We start from the raw sequence: 27,596 nt of genomic DNA on the forward strand, positions 1-27,596 counted from the left end.
AGGCTATTGTGTGCCAAGCTTTATCTCCTTAATCAGTTCTCTTTGCCACCGGTTAATCATTTGTGCATGCCAGAGCTCAGACACATTGGATTCATTACACGCAGTGGGAGAACAGGGGCAGGATGACGACACCCTGGCTGATAGTGCTGACTGGCTGATAGTGCCATTGGACAGCAGTGTAAATTACACAGCCACCGGCCCTCCTTTTGTACCAGCGACAATAGATTTAATCCTGTACAATGTGTAGCACTACAAATCTGATCCCTCTGTGTCTCAACATGTTCTTTTATGCAACACAGTGAGTGACAAGGAGGCAGATAAGAAGTGTAGGGCTGCCACATCTGGCCACTGGTGTTGTGCATGTACGTGGGTGTGTATGTTGTATGCATATGCATGTGGGTAATTGTAGATGACAGGGCCGATATTGATGTGGATTTGTGCAGTTTCACATCTTCTTTTAATATGTATGCATAAATGCATGTATTTATTATGCAAGCCAAGCAGATAAAAAGTGGGATAAGAGATGAGTCAGCAGCGCAGGCTGCTGTGTGCCGTGCTGGCAAGTGTGATAAGTAAAGGCAGTAATCCAACAGCTTGTTGGCTCGCAGGCGCTCACACAGCAGGAGATTAAAGATGGTGATCATGATACGGAAATATTAAAGCGACACAACAGAAAAGCTAAAGGAACCGCCACACCTGGCATGCTATATGTCGCAATACCTGTGTGCGTGTTCGCTGCTGTAGGTATGTGTAACAGCTGTAGACAACAGTGTGTGGGAATGACAGAGGAATCGAGTTGTTTGTTGCCAATGGGTGTAACCTGGCTTAAATAAATGTTGATCGCTACAGGGCAGCACTGCTTGTCATCCACCCATCCCTGGGATGTTAGCATCTCGTAAACACTACAACCAATATGTGGCTCTCCTTCCATTCCCATCTCATTTTCCACGCTTTCTCCTTCACAAAACTCTGTTCCTCTGTTCTGTCCACACTCCCGGGCCTTCTGCATCCAAACAAGCACGTTTAATAAAAACTGACGAGTGATATCAAATCCCTTTTGATTATGTAGTTTGGATTGTGAAAAAATAAGACTATCTCACTAGGGAATGCTACTGATGTTATGTCACATGGTGGTGACAGGACACAATGTTCACACACTCTGCCCTCCATTGCCACAAGTTAAGTTACAAGTTACAAATAGATCCAACAGCCCATTGCCCTGCCTGTCAAGTGAGACCTTTTTTCTAATTTGATCCCAAGCAAGTTCTCACCTTCTAAATTTTATTTGTGAACAATCTTTATTGTAGCAAATCAACAACAAAAAACAGCCTAAAGCATTACTGCTTGGCCTTGAGTGGCTCTATTGTAGCTTTTTATTGTCAAACTGAGTATCTTTGATGTTTATGAGTTATGCACAGTGATCCTTTAAGATCATTCTTGATACGTGTAGCATGTTAAGTGGCCTTAACACAATAATAATTAATAATTTATTCAATAAAATTTCTTAAAGTTTTTTATTGTCTGGACCTGACAGAAATATGCTTAATTGCTTTCTTGCCAAGGGTTAGAGGTGAAGATCGATACCGCTTTCATGTCCTAAGCTGAAAGAAGACATAAAGTGTTAATCAGTGAGCTTTAGAGGTGCTTTTAGGAGGATTTACAAAGCCAACTGTTTCCAGTTTGTATGCTAATGTTGAGCTAAGCTAACCAGCTGCTGGTGGCAACTTCATATTTCTCATACAGGCATAAGAGTAGTATCAATCTCAAGAAAGCAAATAAGTGTATTTCCTAAAATGTCAAGCTATTCCTTCAAAGAATAATTGGGGTTCTCCCATTTTCTATTTTGGTGAAAACATTGTTATAACTGATGGCCAAATGACAGCCATAACTAGAAAAATAGGACCCAAATTTTAATAAACTGGAATGTTTGTATCTTGATTACAAATGACAATATCATATTATGCTTGAGAGATATCTATACTAGGGTGAAACATCTGTAAAAAAGAACTTTAGATAAAATATACGTAATTACAATACAAACAATAAATGTTGTATGCAAGAGTGTACTAAGCGGGCAGTAAATGAAAAGACTAAAGAGGTTGATGCATGGGTGGGGCCCCAAACAATGTCCTCGCTAAGTATACTCCTCCGTTTTTTTGTTTGTGCACAAAGGCAAGTAAATGTGCAGGTAGCCACTTTGCATTACAGTTCCCACAGTGTGACTCATACGCTATGCTTTCCAGGAATCAGCATAAATGCAGACTTGAAAATAATGCTGCAATGTAACAGATATTCTTTTTTTTGTGAAGGGATGTGGAAGTGGCTGCAACAATTAAGACAAAATCCGTTGAATACAGTATTCATCGGCTGATCTGCTTGCTACTCCCTCACTCATCTCTGTGTGTCATCTTATAGGTGTCACCATGCATTCTCTGCTCTATGTTATTAGTCAGTGTGTTTGTTTTCATGTTTGCACCATAGCAGTAGCATTTTTTATTTAGTACGTATGTACTTACAATGATGATGAAGTCAATTTTGATTCAAGTATGATGAATAATAAAGAACACACTGAACAGAAGGATCCACATGTTAACCAAGCTTTGCCAATATCCTTGTTCTGCTTTTGGCAAATCAGTCATTAAAGGAACACACCGACTTATTGGGACTTTAACTTATTCACCATGACCCCCCAGAGTTAGACAAGTCAATACATACCCTTCTCATCTCCGTGAGGGCTGGTACTCTGTCTTAGACTAGCAAAGATCCTGCAGGTATCTGGTTCCAACTAGCTACTGCTCCCAAGTGACAAAATAAAGCCAACATGTTACTATTTACATGTTGTGATTTGTATAGTCGCAGTGTGTACAAATAACAATGTCACATGAGACACAGCCATATTCTAACTGCATACTAACTGGGAACTATATTCTCAGAAAGGCGAAGCACTGATACTTCCGTCAACAAAACCAATGTGAATAGCTAGCTAGTAGCGAACAACACTGGTGATCCTGGCTGACTTTGAGGAATTGAGGAATTGGTTCGAAAATGGCTGTGTCTCCTGTGTGTGACCTTGCTATTTGCACAGCCTGTGAATATACAAATCACATGTAAATGGGAACATGTTGCAGTTTTTGACGATTATTTGGAGCAGTAGGCTAGTTGGAACCAGTTAGCTTGCAGGATCTTTGCTAGGCTAAGCTAATGCTGGGGGCATCAGACAGAGCCACAGCGCGTATGGAGATGAGAAGGGTATGTATCGACTTGTCTAACTCTGGGGGATACGATGAAGAAGCTAAAGCCCCAATACGTTGGCGTGTTCCTTTAAGCTCCGGGCTCCACAGTGAGGACATAAACAATCTTGGAGACACTCCCAAGCACAGTTGAATGAAACATTTTTGTGAATGACAACAGCTGCTTGACAAAGTGTTCTCTCCTGTCTGTCATTCAAGGCCTTTCATACCGAGGACAAGCTGTTTTCTTAGCGACTTGCAAATTGTAGGGCAGGTACAGGCCTGGTATCTGTTTACAATTAGTTTATATTTTAGTTTTGTCAAATATGATCACAATGTGTCTTCCCGTAAAAAGTCTTCTGTCACTAAGGACAGAACTATTTAATGTGGTACAACCGTTATCACAACCTGCTATGGCTGTAATTATGGGTGAGCAGCTGAGGTACCAGCCATTTTACATAACCATAACACAATTTTGGTGTGAATATTAGAAGGCAACTCTATAACCTGCAAATTAAAGCTATGTTATGCCAGGTAAATTTTCATTTCAGGGTTCAGATCCAGGAAACACTGATGGAAAGTTGACTGAGCCTGACAGATATGTGTCTGGAAACCCCCGAACACAAAGTATAAAAAATCAGAGGTAAATACCCGTGACAGTTCATAGAATGGTGTAAAGGAGAGAAGTGAATGTTTTGTATAGCCGCATTAAAATCTGTCTGTCCCAAGCAAGCAACGTCCTTGTCAGACCACAGTGAGCAAAGCCAAAATTGTAGATTGGTGTTGCGCTAAAGGACTCCAATGAGCTAAGTTTAATGATAATGGGAGATTTAACACCCTTGTCAACATGCATGACTTCACGCCATAAATTGAAATATAGCTCTCCAACTTCCAGCAAATCTGCATAAACCAGTACATACCAGAAAACAGGTAACCATAAGTGTTTTACCAAATGATAAAATACATGCACACCAAATTAGGATATTCAGATGATTTGACAGTTATCTGGGACAAAGCAGGTCCACTGTTGTGCACTAGGGAAACTTGTTCCTCCTTAATGTAATTTCCAAAAATCAGTAGCCTGGACTTTCTTACATTTTGGCACAAGATATCAGCAATTGAAGCTACCTAGCAGAATTTTTGGAGCAGGGTCCAACCACGCCTTAACCTACCTTCTCCTCTGATTCACCTTCGCATTCTGTTGCCCTCCCTTCCATCCTGTTTCTTTCTTCCTCTCCTTTAGGTCCTAAAAGGGTCGGTTGTGCCCATATGCTACATTTGATTCCCTCCTGAAGCATCCTTACAACGCAGTCTGTCGGATGACCACAAGCGACTTCAAATGTATCTTGTTGATGGTTCGTGTTCGTGAATTGGCTGCTTCTTTCCCAAAAAATAAATAAAATATCAGCATAACTATTACCCTTCAATGAGCTGTAGGACTCAGTGGCGGGGGTATAAGTGTGTATGAGTCACACTTATGCAATAGATGAAAACTCACTGAAAGATAAATGCTCACACAATATTTAATGTAACCTAAATTACAGTTACCGAGGATTGAGTAATCGATTGAGTGTTTTGATTGCCAGGGTTAATTAGATGCTCTTGTTTTATTAACAACCTTTCATGACCCAGCAGGCTGCTGTGCCATTACCTTAACTATTATCAACAGGGCCATGCTGTCTCAAAGAAAGAAAGACATAAAGAAAAAGAAAATACCAGTCTTGAAACAACCTCTTTAGTGTTGCTGTAGCAAAACCATTAACATCTAACAGACTGGCAGCACGGATGTCCTTACATTTATTCCATTTCATGTCCCAAGTCAAGAATGTTATAGATCTAAGTGGTGGAAATGCCACTGTGCCCTCAGGCTGAATCCATCAAAGAGACACGATGAAACGCCACCACAGCCTGTTGATGTTCCTGATTCTTATGATGAACTGTAAATCAAAATTCTGTTTTGAACTGTCTGTCAAACATTTGTATAACTCCTCTACACACCTGGTGACGCACACACGTAATATTACCCATGTACCCATACCAGCACATATACTGTACACGTTATGCATTAACATGAAGAATATTTTTACCACTACACCTTCATCAGCTGATCATGTTTTTGTTTTTAACATGAAACCACTGAGGCTTTCATGTTGCCTGATTAAGTGGAGATCTCCCAGTTGTGTTGTGTACTAAGTAAGTAAGTGTTGTTAGTCTTTTCTTCAGATCAGAAAGTGTTTTGGTCCTTTAATCAGTGGAACAGTTGTTTTTAACCTGGGGAGGTTTTTCTTACTGTAGATGATACATGTTATGATGTGTGATATGTATTTATTTAAATTGACAGAAGTATAATTATAAAAAAGCTTTACTGTTCCTGTCTTTTAAGTTTCCCCAGCAGAGGTCTAATGGTGTTGAACATTTTTAGGTTTGCTCCTTATGCCTTAAATAACTCAGGCTAGTTTAACTTCAAGTGGCCCCTGTGCACTGATCTTTTTCTTTACACAGGAAATAAAAACATAACACAAAAGATGTACAGGTGCGAATGCTCATCCTGCACCTGTAAATTCCTATCAAAGCCACATATGTTTAGACCACTGCTGAACCAAATCTAAACATCCCGTTTTTTTTCTTCTTTTTTTAAGAAGACGGGGGCATTTGTTGGCCTTTTTTACAGTACAGCTGAAGAAATGGAAGTGGAGAATGAGGGGGGAATGACACACAGCAAAGCTAGTACAGTGGGGTTTGAAAGTTTGGTCACCCAAGGTAAAAATTTGTATTAATGTGCATAAAGTAGCCAAGAAAAGATGGAACAATCTCCAAAAAGCATCAAATGATGGGTTAGACAGTCGTATTATATGTCACTTTAAACCTCTATATGTGGGATACCAACTGAGCTATCCAGGCGCCCACTATACTTTAGAAGCGGGTTATGGGTAAAGCGGAGTCAACTCTGACATTTTGGGTTTCTTCCAGGTCCACAGATTGTGAAATGACAGGAATACAAAACCTCCCAGTGCCTAAAGTTATAAAGAGTAAGTAGTAGTGTGGATAACAATCTATCTACTGTGGACACCATTTGGGATCTGGATAGGTTAGTGGGTGCTTTAAGATTAGGTTGTTGTTTTAAAATTATAACTACTCTTTTCTATTCTGGTAATATTAAAGTGTTTTCATGGTAAAAAGAAAAAATACAGTTTCTGCTCCCACAAGATATTCCTGATTGACCACAGAATGCTGAGAAGACAGAGGAGATGTCCTGCCTGACCAGAGATAACTACTTTATTGTATTATGACTTAATCTTAAAAAAGCTGCTGTTGAAGGCTTTCGGTAGACATTTTCTGTCCTTTGTAGTGAGTGCTGTGAACCGACTCCTTGCTTGCACAAGTAAACATGAACTTTGAGAAGAACTTCCGTGATTCTGTCTATTTTTTGATGAACACTTATCTTAACAATTGTTTATTTGTAATTATTCAAATACAACTGGAGTACAATTACCATTGTTAGCTGTACAGAGTTTTTTTTGGCACGTCTTTCTTTTTAACTGTGTTTTAATAGTTGTGTCAGTGTGAAAATGTAATCAAGAAAAAGGATTGCCTGGATCAAACAGGTGTCAAGTCTCTGCAAGTTGGTTTTCACAGGAAAAACCATTGCTTGGAAGGCAAAAAAAACAATCACGTTAAGTAAACTATCATAACAGTAACCCTTTTTTATTTTATATGAGAACGGTTCAGCAGTATTCAGCACATGTAAAGGCGAGAAATACAATAATAGAAAGAGAAAATGGCAGAAAAATTCAAGCTCCTGGGTCCAAGCCAGCAGTGTAAATCTGTGAATGTCTGTGGCTGAGGATAAATAACATTTGTAAAAAGGGCACTATCTCCACGCCAGTTCCAGGCAGCTGCTGTCTAAGCAAGACCTTTGTTTTGTTTGGAGTAATTTTGTAATGTTGCTGTTGTCTGCACATTGGTTGCCAAGCTCTAACTGAATTATCAGCATGTTTTTTCAAAGCAGGCCACCTTCAAAGATACACCACTATCCTGCCAGAAAACTCAGTCTACCGGGGCCAAAAACAAAAGTTTTAATGCTGAGCTGTGTGTGTCTGGACCCTGTGTATGTTCAAAGGCTGTTTTAGTCGTGCAACAGAAAACTCCAATTGGACAGATGGTCTAGCTAGCTGTCTGGATTTACCCTGCAGAGATCTGAGGAGCAGGTAAAAGTAGTCCTCATAAATCATCCAGAGTCAAAAACTCCAACAGAAAGAAAGCTCTAGGTAACGGCCTCAATGAGGGACGGAATTTCCGGTGGCACCAGAGCATTCCAGGAAGTGGAACGTCATGTGTATATAGACTAGTTTGTGTGTGTCCATTTCTCTGAACCAGTGTCAGCAGGATAAGTAGCTGTGCATGTATCAGTCTTGACACTGATTTGTGAGATGAAATAAACAAGGGTTAAACCTGAAGGCTCTGGGTGTCATGTAAACAGATCTTTTGCCAACATGAGTGCCGTCAGTTGATTTAGTGGTTCGTTGGCATACCATCAGTTACCCAGCTGTGGTTTGGCCCCAGAATATCAACAGGTAAGTGGGAAGCAAACGTAGGAGATCAACTGCCATTGCAAAACCAAACACTGTTGGCATATGTTACAACTTGCGTTTGTATTGTAGAATGTGAATTCTTTTGAAGTAACGTGAATGCACGTCATTATAGCAATATTATTTTCCTGTTTCATTAAACAAGCCCGTGTAAGGTGCTGTTATTATGTTGCTCTCAGGGAAATGATTTACAGGGTGACATTGTGCAAAGAGTTGCTGCAGTTAGAACAAATTAGACTTTGAAATTTGAGTGGACATCAACTGCATATAAACACTGGTGACGTGAAATTGGTCAATAGATGGTATGTTCCCTTGAAGTGGAAGTGGTGGGAGTGTTCTTGTTATTACCAATGTATCAGTCCAGGGTATTTGTATACACAGGTGGGGGTGGGTGCTTGAGCCCATGACTGTTTGCATATTACACACAGCAAAGGGGAATTGTATTTTTTTTCTTCAAAGTTTAGAGGGCTATTGTGTAACAGGTTAAGTACTTATACACTGGGCGACTTTCTGTTTCTGTACCAATCTATCATCCAAGAGGTCACCATTTAGTCTCAATAGCTAAAGTACTACTTACTCAAAGTATGCAATGTTTCAGGCAAAATGTCTGGGCTTGTTGATAAGGCCAAGAAAGAAAGCATACTTATATCAGTTCCTCAAGGGGAAATTTTTCTCTGTTGTTATTTTACACATTACACACACAAGCACAAACAGGGAGACCGTCCTCCCCCAAAAAAACAACCCCATGAGTTGTTTGTTCAATTAGCAATTATAACTCATATTTACAATTACAATGGCGGTGCCCTCTAGTGGCTGTAGTGAGAAGGCAGTACAACATAAACATTAGGGGCTTTCATAGAACCTAATTTATTTAAACAGCCTCTTTCCCAAAACTTAAGTTTAGTTTTTTTTACCAGATTTTCACAAAGTCCAGATACCGGCTACATTCACTAACACTGGAGGTTTTATTTCCTATGTTGCTAATCACTATGCAGAGATGTGTCACTCATGGTAAGATGCTCCAAATAGTCAGTCAGAGGCATACATATATGTACATATGTTTACGCCTGTTTGAGAATTTCTGTTCCTCCAAGCAAAAAATAAAAAAAGTTGTAAAATTACAGCTGCCACAGGCCAGGTCAGGAGGTCGGTAGGGCTAAAAAGATTAAGCTGGTGTCCTCACGCGAGGCAACTCTGCAACCAGAGGCAATGCTCTTTTTTTCTCCTTAAAGACAAGAGTGCTGTGAACTTGCTCATCCAGTTTTTCACACTCTTGGCTCTGCTTTGTGCATGCAAACAGCTTGTAAATGACAGAGGAAGCTAAGGTGTATGGAGACTGAGTGCCTCAGGCTAGGGGAGTTTACACAACGTGTTGCCATTAATCCGCCCTCTCAGATTTTTCTATACAATTCTGCCATAACAATGTCAATCAAGTGCAACGTTCCTGTAAAGCTGAGCAAAAAATGCTTGGCAACTTTCTGATGTGCAGTCTCGACAGATAGGATGTTGTATCTACGTAATTTGACATTAAACTATTTTGTGTTTCAACCATTGATTTGTTGCCTACACTGAGCTTTGCTGTGGTAGCATGTATGCCTTAGATTGATCTGTGCAGACACCAATTCTCAAACCCTGTGTGTACAGTAGACAATATCCTCTGAAAATATGCCAGATTAACCACTGTTATCAGGGATCAGTATCTCTGAAAGAGCATCATGCAGAAGCTTCTTAAACAAACACCTGCAGGACAACATGTATTACATACTGATCATGGGATTGGTGGCATGCTTTTGACACAGCTAATATATTCATTACTCATCAGATAAGCTCCAATTCTCAGGCCTCTTAGCAGTTCCATTATGAACAGAATGACAGAAGTCGGCCTACAATCGGAAGAGGGTGTGCCCAGAGACAAGAAATGGAAGAGGAACAGGCTTCAGAGAGTAAACTAGGGTGCTTAGTACTCAGCCTCAGGCACGTAACACAGATTTAAGAATGAGTTAGCGTGTCAAGATAGCGTGTCTTGCAGCAGACCACGCCTGCACCTGTCAGGTGTTTCTGTGGCATACCTGTGTTTCGTTCAGGAGTTCGTGTGTGCGTGCCTAGATAGTAAGACAGGTCTTTTCGCGTGTGTTCTCCCTCTTATTCATGCACACATAGCTGCATACCCTAGTGATGATGGACATCTGCGCTTTACCTAACCTCTGCATTAGCTATTCGGATCCCTGGAAATGTCTAAATGTTGATCAAGGATTGCAGCAGTTCAGCTGTTGGGCCATGCAACTTCCCTGCACCTTTGCTGACAAATTCAATCTGATTACATACACCTGCAACTTTCCCAAATCCCTGTGCTGTTTGATTCACAGACTCTTACAGAAGACTATTGTGATGTGATGACCTGTGTTGTGTTTGAGCAATGTTTAATTTTTCTAATCACTACATGATCCAATTGTAAAGCAAGAATCAACCCTGTAGGTGACATCTATTAGGTACCTGCACCACTCAACTACAAGTGACCCCTGACGTGCAGGTAATGCCTACTGTTGAAAAGCGTCTTCTTGTCAAGCTGAAACGGTAGTAACATTTCATTCTTTCTTTAAAGAAATGCAGAAAATAAGGCCGCAAAAACGTATAAAGTTGTTATAGCTAACATGTTCTCATGCAATCAATTGCTTAAATACACATCCAGCAGACTTGTAGCAGCATTAGCCGTCATTTGGAGTCAAATGTCATTCAATTAGAATATCTGGCTATTACATAGAAGCTGCTTAAGGCCCCGCTGTGCTCACCATCAGCTAGTTGCCATTTGCCAACTGGGGCTGGGACAGTAGGGAACAGTGGGTCTATCAGAGCCGCTGAAAGCGAGGCTGATGAAAGTGTTGAAACTGAATCAAGAGGAGTTAGTGATGCTGGGGGAAATTAGTTGGGTTCTTAGGCAACCTCTTTTGCACTATAGTCATTTGATCATGTGTTAATAGATTTAATTTTGCATCCCTTGCTCATCATGTCATGATCGAAAGAGCGAGATCCAGGGTACAAGCGGCCAAAATAGGTATCCTCAGTAGGGTGGCTGGCGTCTCCCTTAGAGAAAGGGTGAGAAGCTCAGTCATTCGTGAAGAACTTGGAGTAGAGCCACTTAAGTGGTTCGGGCATCTGGTAAGGATGCCTCCTGGGCGCCTCCCTAAGATGGTGTACCAGGCACGTCCAGCTGGAAGAAGGCCTCGGGGAAGACCCAGAACTAGGTGGAGGGATAATATGTCCACCCTGGCCTGGTAACGCCTCAGGATCTCCCGGTCTACCAGTCACCCAGTGCTGTTTGTATTTCACTCTTTGTTTCTTGTGTCCCTCATGGATACGATTTTCTGCATAGTCAATACCTGAATTGTGTCTTTTTAACTGACCTTTTCTTTCTCTCACTAAGTAGGTTACTGCAAAGATGAAATGAATGACAAACTTGCCGCTATGTCAACCTGCTACTGGAAAGGATAACAAAAGCATGCACATCAAGACAAGAATAAGGTGCAGGACAGACAAACATGTATTAGATTTCTCAGTCTTAACCTGTTACTGGAGCCTGCATTTGTTACGTAAACTAGTTTTAGACTTTTTGTGAAACAAGAAGTGCAGAAGGTTTCAGGAATTCCACATACAAATAAAATGTTTCTGATGTCATTGTGAGTAATACAACATTAGGAGAACCAAACTCAATACTAAAAAAAGTGTTTGCGATTTGCATCTGTTATTTTCTGCCAGAGGCTGATGGTCTTGGTTGTAACATGACTTCTGATTTTTACAAAGAACCATATCCAAAACTTGGCCTTTACAAGCTTCTACAAAAATGGCAAAATCCAGATTTTGCTGTTGTTGCACTGTGTAAACTGATCTGCCCTGTGAATTCCTTAATCATTGCCTGTAATGATGTCAGTCAATGAGAAGAAGATTCAGTAGCTTCCTCGGCCGTCAATCCCATCATCGTAAGTGTGTTCCTCTGCTGACAGATAATTTCACATTTAGATTAGACAAACGAGTGAATGCTAGTTGTTAGCCCTTTTACTGCAAATTAGACACAGTTTACATTAGAATTAACATTCAAAAAAGCATCATATTTTAAGATTGTGTTTCTTTTATAAAAACCTGACAGATGACAGTAAGAAGAAGGGCATTGACATGCTACAAAGGTTCCTGGCAGATTGTCAACGGCACCTTGCAGGTCATAATCGGCACCTTATTTTAAAAAAAAGTTCACTGAGACTTTTTTCAGAAACACCCTGATTACATTTACACAATCACTGATTCATACTAGGAAGCTCCCCAGTGCAACCACAGTCTGATCTGCTGGCCACTGAGAAGCTCCACTGGAACAGTTTCTGGTTGAGGGCCTTGCCCAAGGGCACTTCAGTGGTGGTAATGAGGGAGGGACAAGCACTGCTCTATTACTTTCCCCAGCCAGAGTTTACCCTGTCGGTCTGGGGATTGATCCTACGACCTCCCGGTCACAAGTTGCTTCATTGGGCTTGGGACCACCAGCTTACATCAGGTCTCAAAGCTTCAAAGAGTGGAAGGTAGGGAAATCAACTTCCAAAGGCTTGAGACAGGTAAAGATTACGTGCGGCTGATTTGAAATAAAAAAAAATGTAAATACCTTGCCTTAATGGCATAACTTTAAATGACATTCACTATGATGGATTTGGTGGATATGATGGATCTATCAACATTTTCAAAGAAGTTTCCAGTTGTATGCATGTTGATTTTAAACTGCAGAAGTCAATGACTGCCTGGAATGTATAAAATCAATCCCAAAAAGGTATTATTTTTGAAAAACACTTGCAATTTGGGCATATTGAGTTAGAGATTGTCTGTGACCCTTTCTGACCTGTTTATTCATCCTTGAGCTAAACACTGAATAATGAACCACTGAGTCTGACCTCTGACCCTCCCCTGAAGGCAACCAAACACAGATCCACACAGGAGAACACAATCACACTCAAATACACACATTTGCAATTCCAAAACCACAGTATGTGTTTGCCTAACACTCAACCCCACTAACAAACATGTACACAGGCCACTCTACTTAACACATGCACGCGCACACACACAAACACAAAGTTTGAAGTGACAGCCCTGTCATTCAAGAGGTGCATATATTAATGGCGATAGTGTGCCAGTGAGGAAATTCCTCACATACTTGGAAATATCTGGCCGCATTTGATGTATTCTATTTTTATATAGCAAATAGTTACACAACTCTTCTCACAGTTCAACATTAATGGAGTTAGGCATCCAAATGGCTAGATAGTCAGAAATAGGATTTTCATAACTAGACACAGTATATCTTAAAAAGTATGTGATAACAAATATATTGCTCAATTTTGTAAGCTGACATTTATGAATTAAGATAAAAGTTGTAAAATTAAGACAACAAAACGTTTCCCTTGCTGAAAGTCAGACGTCTTTTCTCCTTTAGCTGATTTCATTATGATGGAGATGACAGATCGATGGTCTAAGGGGGTAAGTGAACTTTTTCCTTCGACGTGCACTCTGTTGACCTCCTCTCTGCTGTCCCCTACAGCCTCCGAGGAAAGCCTCCAGTTGCATGACAAGTGGTGAAGGAAATGAGATAATCTCTTTCACTCTCTCACTGACATGTTCTTAAATTGTCTCATGTTGTTTTTCCTGATCCTGGTTACCCAGGCAACGATTCTACTGTGAGCAGTGCCTGCACGGCAGGGGCCGGAGCTGTTAGGTGAGAAGTCTGTCAAGAAACACCACGCGCACACAGACACACACACACACACACACACACACACACACACACACACAACAAACACACACGCACACACACAGGCACAGCTGATACACTGTATCTAGATAAATGTATCTATACAAAGACACACACACACGAACCCACACGTTTACGCTTGATACACACACACACACACACACACACACACACACATTACTGAGATCTGTTCCTCAGGATAAAACCATCAAACACAGCAAAAGGCCAGACAGGGTGAGCTCTAACACAGCATGATCAAACAGACACTGAGTTATTTTTCAAACTTTTCTTGGTGGTGGTTACGAGCCCAAACAGGCCCCGTGTGACAGCCTGTGGTCTATAATCATCCCCCCAGATGTTTATACCCAGGCATTAACCTCTAACCTCTGATACCTACAACTGTTATAATGATACTCAGCCACGCTACAGTTCATTGGCATGTGAACAGGAGGATGGCATGCGCCTAAAACATGCATTCAAGGAGGATTTCTTTGTTTTACATAACTTGCGAGTTTGGGAAACTATTAATATTTTTGGATCGTAATCATACATGAAATGCCATGAAAAACTTTTGTTGTCTCACCTGGTTGGTATTCAGAGTGATTCAGAGTGGTCAGGCCCAACTATCAGTGGTATAACCTGGGACTTAGCAGCCTCTGCTGGTGGAGACGCTTTACTTCAAGTAGCAGCAGTGCAATTCCAAATGTCATTTTGTAGCAGGACAATAGTATGGTAATAAAATTAGTTTTTTTTTAACTCTTTGTCCGAGGTTTTCTGAGCTCCAGTAGTGCTTCTGGTGCAAATTGTGTTAAAAGACGAAGAAGATTGAGGAGAGGAGTATTATGTATCCATTTTCCAGACAGACGTCTTCCTTGCTCACTGTTGGCTTTGATTATTTTGACCCTCTGGGAATCTGTTGCCTGCTAAAGCCACTTATGGTTTAAAATTATCTGGACAGGAAAAGGTACATGCACGTCTCGCTCTTTGGTCGACATTAAAATTCCTTTGATCCAGATATTAGAGCCCCAGCGGATGTAGCCCTATTTGAGCTGCCCATTGTAATAACACTAAGCCCTTGTTGGCAACTACTTGAAATTGAAAAAACAAAAAACAAACCTTCAAGCAGACGTCCTTCTTTATGTCTCTTCTTTCTGGTCAACCACCAAGTGAAAGTACGAGAAAATGTGGAACCCTCATTCTCTGGAAACCATTCCTGTCGGGTCATTTCTCTTATTACTGTAAGAATATGCTCACAGTCAGATTGACTGGCAATATAAGGGTTACAAGCCCCTTAAAAAAGGATTGTTTGCCTCCCTGCACTTTTCTAAATGCATAAACCCATTGTATCCTTTCAATTTGATTGTCTACAACCTTTCATGGTAATATTTACATAATACTGCACGTTATTTTTTATTTCTAAATAGATAGCAGCTAACAAGCATTTTTACTTATTTAAAATGCATTGTCAAAATATTGAATGTCTTAATGTTTATGCGTCTCTCTGAGATTATCCATGAACATATTTTGCTGTAAATATTTTTTTGGTTTATCATACTTGACGTTGTTTAATTGTACATTTTCAAAAATACATTAGACTGTTTTTATAGGCTACATGATTGTAATACCCATGAATCTCACGAAATATTTTTTGAAGATGCCTCAAGTAGAGAATAGCCACAGAGCTCAGACGGGCAGGTGCAGGGGAGGCTCACAGTGCGCGTCCTGGGTCGTTGTACCGACGCCCTGCAGGAAAACTATCAGTGGCAGCAGAACTTCCATGGGCAGACTCAAGAACCGGAAGAGATGTAGACGATTAAGTTCATCGTTTGAAGTGGTTCAGCTCATACGTAAAGGCACTGCATCGTTCTCCCTCTATGTATTGCACAAACACCCCTCACTCACACCACAGCATACAAAAAGCAGTCAGACAGTGCTTGCAGTGGTTAAGAGAGTCTGTGGTCCAATTTCTGTTTGTTATAATCCATATATCTCTCTGTTTTACTGTCTGTGGCAGTGTCAAAAATGCAGTCAAGGCTCCTTGCCCAGTCCATCCCAGCTGTGTGGTTTGGTATTATTTACATGTAGGCACTTTGACTCCCAGCAAACTTTATCAACAAGGAAATAAAGAGTTAAGTTTGGTGTTTGTTTTGCTGGGTTCGAGTGAATGTGTGGGATGTCAAAGGTCAGGTACTGAGCAGGAGATCTCCTTGTCCAGAACCCCACTCTACAAAATCCATTTCTCCGCTGGAATGAGGAGGACTGTCCATAGAGATTCCCCGCCGCTCCCCAAACACCTTCTCCTGCAGTTCAATTATGTCATTGCGGATGTCAGCCATCATTAGCAGAAGGAAGTCAAAGGAGCCTGGTGGTCCCTGGGGACAGAAGGCAAAGTGAGGAATTGATTAAGAAGCTCGGTATGTCATCTTTCACTGGGTTTGACAATCTGTAAAACAGTTTCCTTTTGGGAGATGTAATGCCCAATATCCCCTTTTCACAGAGGACATGTCGCCACATGATAACAGGGAAACTGTTAAACATTAAAAATGACTTTATTCCAGTTTGGTGAGCTAGTTCAGCGTCCTTGTATTGTGCTCATTGTCATGGCTTACTAGGACATCTGATGGAACTGATTCATTGTTAACTCAATTGGTTTCACCTTTGCGTTGCCTGCTATGACAACTAAAGAAGTCTGCCTTGAAAAAAAAAAATCTATTACACTGAAACAAAATAACACAAAATACATATCATGCACCACCCTCTTATATGAATCAGGCTGGCCTATGAAGTTTACAGTCCCTCACTAATTACACTTATTACTACATCCACTTCAAATATGAAAATAAAACAATTTCAATACAATTAGAATACTTCATTTAATTTTGGGCAACATGTAGATAAAGGAGGCAGGTTCACGATCCAAAAGGTATTAGTTATTATTAGCGTAGATTTTAACAGGAGCTTTAAAAAATGATGCTTTAGTTCTAAATTAACTTACTGGAGGACCACTGGGACCTGGAGCTCCTCTGTCACCCTGTAGAGGAGAAACAGCACCAATTAACCCCATTTCAACTGACAGATTTTTAAGAACTGTACAAAAAGCAGAGCGGCAAAACGATTCACTCGCGAAAGTGCCCTGAAAAAACACTCAACTGAATGTCAAGCAGACAAAAAAATGTAATGGTTATTGCTGAAATAACAGTGTGTGTAGTGTATAATATTTTAGAAACCAGACACAAATAATAGCTAGCTGTTCAGAACTGCATGGCCATTTCATTTTATCACTGTATGTAACCCAGTTACAGCAGCCAACGTGACAGCAACAGGTGTCTACAGACAATGTACACACTAGCTGGCAACAGTGAAGCTCCACACATGCACATGCAGTACACACACAGACACACATAGAGATGGGAATGTAAAGAAAACATGAGGAAAATGAAGATATGTAATAATGACCTTTAGTCCATCTCTTCCCGTTGCCCCAGATGGTCCCTGTATGAAAGATAGGACACAATAATTAGCACTTGTCAAGCTATTTCTATGAGGAGAAACATTCATTTACTGTATGTTGTCACAATTGTAGAGAAGCGAGTTTCCTTTCATCAGAGCAACGGTGTCTTGCTGAAGACATTATCATACATCAGGTGGTCAACAACTTGGTAACTTTTTGACATATGGCAGCAGGTATTTAATAACACTCTGTATGTATGCTGCCTCACTGTCAAAACATGTCAGTGTGACAGAGCCTTCATACACCTGTGCTTATTTCTGTTTAAAGCAGTAATTTACCATAGTATTGTCACTGTGGTTTGGCCATTTTTCCTCAGAGATTAGATGAAGAAAGTTCCACCACAGAAATTGCTTGTATTCTGTTATTTGGCATTTTCCCTTATTTTTACTCTGTTATACATCTTTTTTATATTTTCTGCATGCAATAGGCTTTCCAATTGAAAAAGCCCAATGTCTACCCCAAATGGACTCACCATCTCCAACAGATAACACTGTTCACAAACTGCTCCAAACAAATCTATCGTAGTCCAGCCTTTACTTCCGTGACAAATGTTCATCACTTTGCAACACGTTATAATGCTCGCCCAGCTGCTAGCGTAGCACAACCTCTTACTCTGCTTCTGATTAGCTAGCCATGCTTACCTAGCTACTGCACATGTGCGACTACCAACAAAGATGGAACAGAAGTGTGATGGCTCACTCGGTAGCTAAAACTGAGAGCTCAACACACAGGGTGAAAAGAGGAGCTGCAGCAATGTGCAGTAAAAATATGTTTTTTTTTCAAAATTAAACCATGTAAACCTATTCTGATATAACTTTAAATACAGTTATGAACCTGAAAATGAGCATAATAGGGGCACTTTAAATGACAAGTGCCATCTCATGTGGTCTCTCACTGCACAGTGGATTTATGTATTTGCTTGTTCACGTAACACCAGTGGCACCAAACTTGTATTCATATGATTTGCTGACACTTTGGAAGGTGTGAGCTCCAGGTTTTGAGACACTGCTTTGATATTCTGAGGTTGAGGCTCTAGAAGGAAATAAACTGAAAAACAGATGTGGTAACGCCTACATTATGAAACAGATTTTTTTCTTACCACTGGCCCCCTGCGGCCTCTTTTCATGTGCTTCAGGTCTGGCTCTGGACCCATGGGTCCCATGTCTCCCCGTGGCCCCCGAGGGCCAGGCGGGCCTCCTTCCCCTGGGTCCCCTCTCTTTCCTGGTTCTCCTGGGTGTCCTGAGGAAAGATGGAAACAGCGATAAACAAAGCTATTTTAAATTGGATAGTCATTAGCATCAGAGTGACAAACTGCGATATTAATAAAGGAAACAGAGTGTTTCTTTCTACTACTGCATCTCCTTAGACAGGTCATCTAAAACCCTAATTGCTTGCTCTTTACCCTTTTCCATTTTTTTATTATAACAAATTATAACAAATTCATTTTGTTGCAGTTGCTTATTGTATTAACCCCAAACCTTTCTAATCTTACAACTCCTGTTCAAAAGTTTGGAATCACATCCAGTATATTTATGTACACTACCGGTCAAAAGTGTGGGTTTACTTAGAAACTTCCGTTGAACTCCATTATAGACAGACTCCCAGCTGAGATCAGTTACATCGTTTTTTTTAAACAGGAAAGCAGTTTTCAGATTACGTTATGTGCTTATGCAATTGCAAAAGGGTTCTCCAATGTTTTCTCAGTTAGTTTTTTAAATGATATCAGATTCATAAACAGAATGGGCCTTTAGAACATTGGATGAGTGGTTGCTGATAATGGGAAATGTAAATATTCCTTAAAGATCAGCCACCCAGTCAGATCAGCTGGTATTCTGTCTATAATAGAATGGAATGGAAATTTGAAAGTGACCCCATACTTTTGACCGGTAATGTATATTAATGCATTTCTTCTTTGTGACATTAATGCCTATTTTAACAAAAACAGTGTAATGTAGACACCAACTGTGTTTTTTATATTTGAAAAGGGTTTGGCCTGAATAAAGAAATTAATCTAGCTTCCAGTTAGTCGATGTCGTCACAGTGTTGCACGGCAGGGGAGAACACTGTTGGAACTTTGATTTGTTTTCAGGTCCAGAAAAGCATAAGTAACCCTTGAATGGAGAAATTGGGCTCTTAATATAGATTTTTTTCTTTGGGCCCTCTACTCAATGGTTAGATTAAATATGTTGATGTTGTATGTAGTATGTATCAGCTGATATTCCAATAGTATTGCTAACTCTGGACTAACTTCTATTTCTACTGTGAAGTTTGAAGAATAGCTTTGCTAAAGTAACACGTAACATTATTGTGCACTTTTGCACTTTTCACACTGAAACAGGGACGTCTTCCTATTTAAATTTGCACATATTTTGATCCTTAGCTTACAGTTTATTTGACCAATGCCTGCTGATTTCTTCTATGAAACATTACTTTTTTTTGCAAACCCTTCACACAAAACAACATCTATTTGTAAACAGGACGTTCTAGTCCTCTCAGCCTCACTGCACCCATTAGTGTGGCAGGCGATTCCAAACCTTTAAGTGTTAGTTTGTGCCTAGATTACCTGGGACCCCAGGAGCTCCTGGAGGGCCGGGTAAACCAGGAAGACAAGGACGATCAGGACTTTTTCCTGCCCTCCCCAGAGACGGCTTGTCACTGCTGTTGGCCAGGCCAGGAACCTACAAACACAAAGAGAAAAGACTCAGTAGGATAAATAGAGGAAAGGTGAGGGGGGTAGATGACAACATTTTAGATGAGTAATTTTAGAAATCTTTTAGTTTTAGGTGGCCTCTCTGAAGTACTGTAGACATTAGTTACCAGTTACCTGGTTGGGTGACTGTGTGTTGCCCAGCCTCAGTTTTAGCTGCAGCAGACTGCTTTTCATGTTCATAAAATCTTGACAGGTGAACGAGCAGGTACCAGAACTCATCAGGGTGTCGGACTTCCCCGAAGAACTCACTGCAACACAAACATACATTTAAAAAATGTCCTATACACATTTTTGGAATGGATGTTTTGCTGCAGTGGGAATGAATTCTGAACATTCACAATTAAAGTTCACTTTAAAGCACAATCATTAAAACAACCACCATCCATACCATCAGTTACATACACTATTGTTAAAATGGACACAACAAAAAAAGATCAATGAACCCTGCATTAATGGACAATGATTTTGAGTTTGCTACTGAATTTTCATTCAATCGCAGATCAGTTGTGACACAAACTCACAGTTGTGCACAGGGATGCAGGAGCGTTGGTCTGGTGTGAGTATGTAGCCACTGCGACAGCGACACAGGAAGCTGCCCACTGTGTTCACACACTCATGGTCACACATGCTGCTGTCTGGATGCTCACACTCATCAATGTCTTTATGTTAAGGTGGGGGGTAAAAGAGAAAAAAAGTACATCATCACAACAGAAAAACAAAGTACATTATGAGTGTGCTATTCAATGTAACTTTCAGGAAGTTATATGAGGAACTGCTTTTAAAGTGCATGTGGTTCACTGTGTGTTGAAATATTTGAGAAAAACTCCATGACAGTAATAGACATGGTCAAAAGTATTTCCCATCACGAGCAGATGAGAGGGGAGTGTACTGACCCAGACAGTAAGGAGATTTGTGGTTGCGGTGTCGCTCTCGGTCGAAGCGATAGCCGGGGTAACATGTGCAGACAACTCGTCCAAAGTTATCAGTACACTGCTGTTCGCAGGGCGACGCTGCACACACGTCCACGCCTACGCAGAGAGGGAGGAAGCAGGGAGCACGCAGACTGAGTTATTCTGGATCGCTGATGCCAACATAACTGTGATCACTAGTGAAGCTTCGTGCTGCATTTCTTTAAAATGCTCACGTTATGCTTTTTGGCATTTTGCCTTTCTTTTATTGTGTTATGTATCTTTTTGTGCATGTAATAGGCTTAGAAAGTTAAAAATCCCAAAGTTCACCCCAAAAGGATTCACAATCTCCAACAGAAAACACTGTTCACAAACTGATACAAACAACTCTATTGTAGTCCAGCATTTACTTACGTGACAAACGTGTGTCACTTTGTATAATGCTCTCCTTGCAGCACAACCTCATACTCTCCTTCTGACTGGCTAGTAGTCCTAACCCAGGTACTGCCCATGTGCGACTCCCAAAAAAGATGGAACAGAAGTGAGATGCCTCACTCTGTCGCTAAAACAGAGAGCTCAATACACAAGGTGAAAAAAGGAGCTGCGGCAATGTGCAGTACAACAAAAATATGGTGTTTTTTGAAAAAGAAACCATGTAAACCTATTAACACTTTACTTTGTTTAAACCCATAGATGGCGCTCTATGTTCAACAAAGGATTGAAAGCAGACTAAATTGCCATTCCTTGAGTGTTTTTCTCTAAACCAAAAGTGCCATCTAGTTAGGTCACCAAATACAACTAATGGTTCACAAAGCTTCATTTGGGCATCACTATCAGTCTTTATCACCACCTTCTTACATTGAAAAAGTTCCAAATCCACAACTGGAAACTAACCAACACAGGGTCTACTGTCAGCCCACAGACAGCCCCTTAGGCTCCAATAATAACATGAATGAATGTGGAATTCAATAGAGCTGGTTCATTTTCAGGGTCCTGGCTCACTGTCACAGATTACTGGGACACTTGAGTAGAAAGGAGCCACCAGCAATGTTACACTACTACTCTGCGCTGCATGGCTGCTCCATAATCAGCGGCAAATTGAGATTTTGGGCACTTATGAATCTGCATTTTTATCTGCATCGTTACTGATGGAAGTAACGTTGCATATCTGGATTGTTAGCAGAAAGTAGTCTTCACCCATGGACATCACTTTTTTCTTTCCACTGTGGGAATTTTTTAGGGTAACTATAGTCTGTTAGTTACACACAGAATCCGGCCATCCAAATACAATTGGACATTGGCATCATACAATAATATATAATCAAAGTGTCTGCTGTGAAAAAGGCGCATTATGATAACTGAACCCAATACAACTTTCTTTATCTGATACCAATCTTAAGTAAAGCCTCTGGCTGGGGCTATGAAAAGTGCCAAAACACTTAATCTTTTTTAATTACATGAGAAACACAGATGATTGTTGATACCATGTCCTTTGTGTTTGCATTATACCTTGTGGCATGACATGTACTTTAGATAAAAGTTTGACATAATTATGGATAGATCACAGCAAGCAACACTGCTGTAAATACCAAGTCTGTAAAAAAAAATATATATATATGTATGTACATGCATTGGTCTGAAGATATACTGAAACATCAGATTGTGTAGTAATCTGGTGTAGTCCCCATTTGAGTAACTCTAAGTTAAGCTTAAAATGTTAGCAGATCCATACGCCTAACATATATTGATAAGGTACAGTGAGTACGGGAAGTATTCAGACCCCTTTACATGTTACACTCTGTTTCACTAATGTTCACTCAGCACCCTAGCTTGACAGAAAAAAACTGAAATGCGGACATTTTTGCAAATAAAAAAAACTAAAAAAAACTAAACACTAAAATCAGACCCTTTGCTCCGTATTGAGTAGAAGCACCCTTTTGAGCTAGTACAGCCATGAGTCTTCTTGGTAATGATGCAACAAGTTGTTCACACCTGGATTTGGGGATCCTCTGCCATTCTTCATGCAGATCCTCTCAAGTTCCGTCAGGTTGGATGGTGAATATTGGTGGACAGCCATTTTCAGGTCTCTCCAGACATGCTCAATTAGGTTTAGGTCTGGCTGAGCCAGTCAAGAATGGTCACAGAGTTGTTCCGAAGCCACTCCTTGTTATTTTAGCTGTGTGCTTAGGGTCATTGTCTTGTTGGAAAGTGAACCTTGGGACAGTCTGAGGCTCAGAGCACTCTGGATCAGGTTTTCTTCCAGGATATCGCTGTACTTGGCCGCATTCATCTTCCCTTCAATTGCAACCGGTCGTCCTGTCCCTAGCATGATGCTGCCACCACATGATGATGCTGTTTTACTGTTGGGATTGTGTTGAGCAGGTGATGAGCAGTGCCTGGTTTTCTCCACATACTGCTTAGAATGAACCCCAAAAGGTTCACTCTTGGTCTCATCAGACCAGAGAATCTTGTTTCTCATAGCCAGGGAGTCCTTCATGTGTTTTTTGCAAACTCTATGCAGGCTTTCGTATGTCTTGCACTGAGGAGAGGCTTCTGTCGGGCCTCTTTGCCATGAAGCCCAGACTGGTGGGGGGCTGCAGTGATAGTTGACTTTGTGGAACTTTCTCCCATCTCCCTACTGCATCTCTGGAGCTCAGCCACAGTGACCTCTCTCACCAAGGCTCTTCTCCAACAATTGCTCAGTTTGGCTGGACGGCCAGGTCTAGGAAGAGTTCTGGTCGTCCCTATCTTCTTCCATTTAAGGATAATGGAGGCCACTGTGCTCTGAGAAACCTTGAGTGCGGCAGAAATTGTTTTGTAACCTTGGCTAGATCTGTGCCCTGCCACAGTTCTGTCTCTAAACTCCTTGGGCAGTTCCTTTGACCTCATGATTTGCTCTGACATGCACTGTGAGCTGTGAGGTCTTATTGAGATGAGATCTAATTTGCTAAAATTTCTCCATTTCTGTTTTTTTTTCTGTCAAGATGGAGTGCTAAGTTTACATTAATGAGAAATAAAATGAACTTTTTAGATTTTTGGAAAATGGAAAGCAGTTTTTTCTTCATGAAAGAGTGAAAGAGTGAAAAATCTAAAGGGGTCTGAATACTTTCCCTACCCACTATATACAAACATTATGTGTAGTATATTTTCCTTGAAAGGCTGTTGTGTTCATGGAGAAACAGTGTTCTCTGGTGGCCGTAGTGACTCACTGTTATTCTATGGAGGCATATCTCAGCATATATATCAATAGTTTTGATGCTATAGACATTAAACCTGTTTTTTTTATATGGATGACCGCTGCACAATAGGGCAGTTCTTAATGCCCAACCTGTGGGCAGTTTCTTGCAAGTCATCTGATACGACTCCTTACACATAATTACTCCAAAATGACAACATTTGACTATAGTCTGTTGATTATCTGGACTGCTGTTGAGGTCCATATAGACAAATGTGGTTTAAATCTAGAAACTGCTGTAGTGGAGAAGTGATATCAGACTTGGAGCATGTGAATCAGATGTCAGAGTTCTCGAGCCATTTTTAGAGGATAGTGTGAATGGTTTACCTACTTTCAGGTATGCACTGGCCCATCACAAACCTGAATCCGTCACAGCATTTCCTCCTGAAAAACAAAACAAAAAGTAATCAGATGTTTGTATTTCTATCACCATTTTCCCATCAGCAGGTCCAGTCTTTCACTTTATCATCGTTAAAGGAATAGCGACATTCCTGTGACATTTTTTGCAGTTTTGCACTCTGTGTGAGGTACAACCAGCCACTGGTTTTAGCTCAGCATAAGTTAAACTTTTACTTTCCAATCCATAGTGCGACTTAAACATTGAAGCTCATAATAGAAAATGTTGCTGACCTATACAAAAGCACAGACAATCTAAATATATCTAAGTAAATATCCTTATAAGAAGATGGTCATTCCAAAGGTTGGAGGGCATCTTGTCTGTTCCGTTGTTTTTATCACACAGTAAAAAAAAAAAAGTCTACATGTAAATATAAGTGGATTAGCTGCAGTTTTGGCACTACTTTTTCTGGTTTGGCTTATCTGTCTTTTTGTCCCCTGACCAGTACTTGAACCCTGACCAAGTAAAACTAAACAAAAAATTATTACTGAAACTAAAGCGTTTAACTCCTTTAAAGTTTCGGCTTTTATGATGTAACCTCGTAACAGTTCGGTGAGTGCAGTATTTTTAAAATAAAGAATTTTGCAATGAATATTGGGAAACAATTCCTTCCATAATTGATTAATGGTGTTTGGCAATGACACTCGCCCAGCAATCCACCATGTGTTACAGACATTACACTTGAAAAAACAGAGAGGAAATGGCTCCGAAACTGGAGCGGCACAGCCACGCAACAAATCACACACACACACACACACACACACACACACACACACACACACACACACACACACACACACACACACACACACACACACACAAATCGGGGAAGAATACATGACTCCTGTCCTAAAAACTGCATGCTGTTACTGGAGGGGAGTTAGTGTGCTGCCTCATTCACAGCCCCCTCATGACAACACGTTACTTTTATGCTCCTCCAGCCTCCATGCAATGTGACCCTAAATCACTCTGAGATCCCCCCTCCTTCTCCTGAATGAAAAACAACTTATAAAACGACGAGGCCGGCCTAACGTAATGAGATCCAGATGAGAGCAGCTTTAATCTTCAAGCTTGTACGTGGAAGTGTTGAGAGGGATGGATAAGTCCGGCATTGAGCTTAGGTGGAAACAGGAGAGTGAACGCTAAGATGTCATTCAGTCAGTCAATCAGTCAATAAATCCATCAATCCATCAATCCATCAACTAGATCAGTCAGTCAGTCATCTCAGTTGTGATAATGCATTGCAGATGCAAGTCTGTTGTGAAAGTCACTAAAAAGACTATTTCAAGTCAACTCACGTGACACATAAAGTTCAATATCACAATTTCAAATATACTGACATGGTCAACATGTTTATTCAAGATGACAACCCTGATTGTATTACTACACTAACACTGAATTCATCCTGATAATCCTCCACAATGGGATTGCTAATATGATTATAACACAATTCTAACTTTTTTAGAGTACAGACTGACCTTATTGGTTATCAGCCGTGACAGATCCACATTACATTTCTTTTATTTTTGGTTATTTTAGTGCCAAAGCAATCTTTAGCCTCATGTTACTTTACATAAAAATCACATTACACTTTAGCTGGGTAACATGTTTTCAAGCAACATAAATCCCTTCCTATTCAGTACCAATTTACATTTAGTAGAGATGAGTATTTGCAGTACAACTGATAAATGTTGCTAATTTTCAGTAATTTCTCTGTTTAGCAATACTAAAATGTTAGACTTTTATTAATTTATTTTACTGAGAAAGATTGCTGGGGTGCATGGAAGTAATACAATTACCAATGAGTGGACTTCTTATATTGCTGATAAGTTTAAAAGAGGAGATCCATTCATTAATGTGTACAGGAAAGTCAACAACATTTCAGTTCGATCGGATAGCTAACGGTCTTTCACTGCAAGTTTCCTAGTACAAAGTGTGTTTTCACAGTGCGCGACTGGGAGTTGATGTCAGCTTGGGCAAAATTGGAAGAAAACAAGATTTACTCAAGGGCGGAGGAAGAAATGTCTAACTAGAGAGTCAAAGAGATTCAGAAATTTCTCTCTGTAAAGGCCGCCGCCTGAATCGTCGGACAAATTCAGGGAACAGCAAGAGACTCCAAGTGAGAACACATTGGAGGATGGACCCAACCCGACCACAGCGTATGGTACCCGACGGGCCGGACCGGGTTCGGACAGATATTTAGAAATGATGTTCGGGTTTGTGTCAGAATCAGTCACATCAGTTTGTTCTGTTAGCTTGGGGCATTTTTGGTAGGCCTATGTTAATTTCATTTCAATTAACAATATGATTGGGCCTCTCGTCGACGTGGGCCGGACCTCGGCCGTGACCGCACTCTGGAACACATCTAAATCGGGACAAAGACAATCTCTTGGTGTTTGCTACATGTGTGAAAGGGAAACTTCAGACTGTGTCAAGATCTGAGTCGATGGACACTGTTCAGAGTTCAATTTATGTGAAAACAGACTCAGAGTCTTCAGCCATGCCAGCTGCTCTGTGAGGCTGTCGCCCACTCAGGCAGAGCAGTTCTTTGAGCTAAATGTTAACGTCAGCATGCTAAAACAATCCAAGCGTGTAATTGCGTTATGTGTAGATTTATGTGATACATGCCTGTTTGTGTGTGTGTGTGTGTGTGTGTGTGTGAACTTTTATCCTCGACACCACCATTGCAGGACTACAGATAAAGTAGTGTTATCGCAGAGTCTTTTGCTCCCTCTCATCGCCTTCGTTTCCCTCTGGATTTATGGCATCAGGCTAACCTCTAATGCGGTAATTTTCATCTCCTACCTCAACTCTGGAACCTTCATGGTCTCTGCACATACTCTTATAGCTGCTAACCTTCCTCCCACACACATATCCGTACATACTGGCATTCTAATGTTAGTGGTAAAGCATCCCACAATTGCACATTGGTCAAATGTGAAACAAGCCGTAGCAGACCAACTGAAAGCTCCACAAGAAATTTACAGAGTAAACGGTGAACATAAAGACATGAAAACCAGAGACCAGAACCAAGATGGTGGCAAATTACATTTTTTTAATGAATGAACGACAAAGCCAGCTGATCTGACTACAACACAATATAAGTGCATATGGATCGACAGACTGTCTGTCACTCAGAAATGCAGCAGCCTCAGCAGGTGTCCCCTGGGTGTTTGTGATGGACAGGACAGGAAGGCCGGGGCCTCTGGACAAGCAGAAGAGGGCGGAGAAAGA

The 27,596-nt window shown here is 40.7% G+C and overlaps 1 protein-coding gene and 2 long non-coding RNA genes across 3 annotated transcripts in view; 2 read left to right on the plus strand and 1 right to left on the minus strand.

Annotated features, from left to right (window-relative positions):
* Positions 1–7,689: 7,689 nt before the first annotated feature.
* On the plus strand, positions 7,690–15,919 carry LOC117947023. The gene is made up of 3 exons (XR_004657139.1): positions 7,690–7,804; positions 13,536–13,565; positions 15,817–15,919. It is a non-coding gene; the product is annotated as an uncharacterized LOC117947023 (long non-coding RNA).
* LOC117947016 (collagen and calcium-binding EGF domain-containing protein 1-like) overlaps positions 13,763–27,596 on the minus strand; it is a 36,283-nt gene continuing 22,449 nt past the window's right edge. Inside the window, exons 3-11 of the mRNA XM_034875564.1 lie at positions 24,297–24,349; positions 20,716–20,850; positions 20,344–20,481; positions 19,937–20,070; positions 19,676–19,790; positions 18,212–18,351; positions 17,058–17,093; positions 16,597–16,632; positions 13,763–15,973 (exon numbers count right to left, since the gene is read on the minus strand). Coding sequence (XP_034731455.1) covers positions 15,785–15,973; positions 16,597–16,632; positions 17,058–17,093; positions 18,212–18,351; positions 19,676–19,790; positions 19,937–20,070; positions 20,344–20,481; positions 20,716–20,850; positions 24,297–24,349 — 976 coding nt within the window. The 3' untranslated portion in view covers positions 13,763–15,784. The remainder of the gene's footprint in view (positions 15,974–16,596; positions 16,633–17,057; positions 17,094–18,211; positions 18,352–19,675; positions 19,791–19,936; positions 20,071–20,343; positions 20,482–20,715; positions 20,851–24,296; positions 24,350–27,596) is intronic.
* On the plus strand, positions 17,529–21,369 carry LOC117947028. The gene is made up of 2 exons (XR_004657140.1): positions 17,529–17,844; positions 21,319–21,369. It is a non-coding gene; the product is annotated as an uncharacterized LOC117947028 (long non-coding RNA).

Source organism: Etheostoma cragini, chromosome 1 (assembly GCF_013103735.1).
Source record: "Etheostoma cragini isolate CJK2018 chromosome 1, CSU_Ecrag_1.0, whole genome shotgun sequence".
NCBI lineage: Eukaryota > Metazoa > Chordata > Actinopteri > Perciformes > Percidae > Etheostoma > Etheostoma cragini.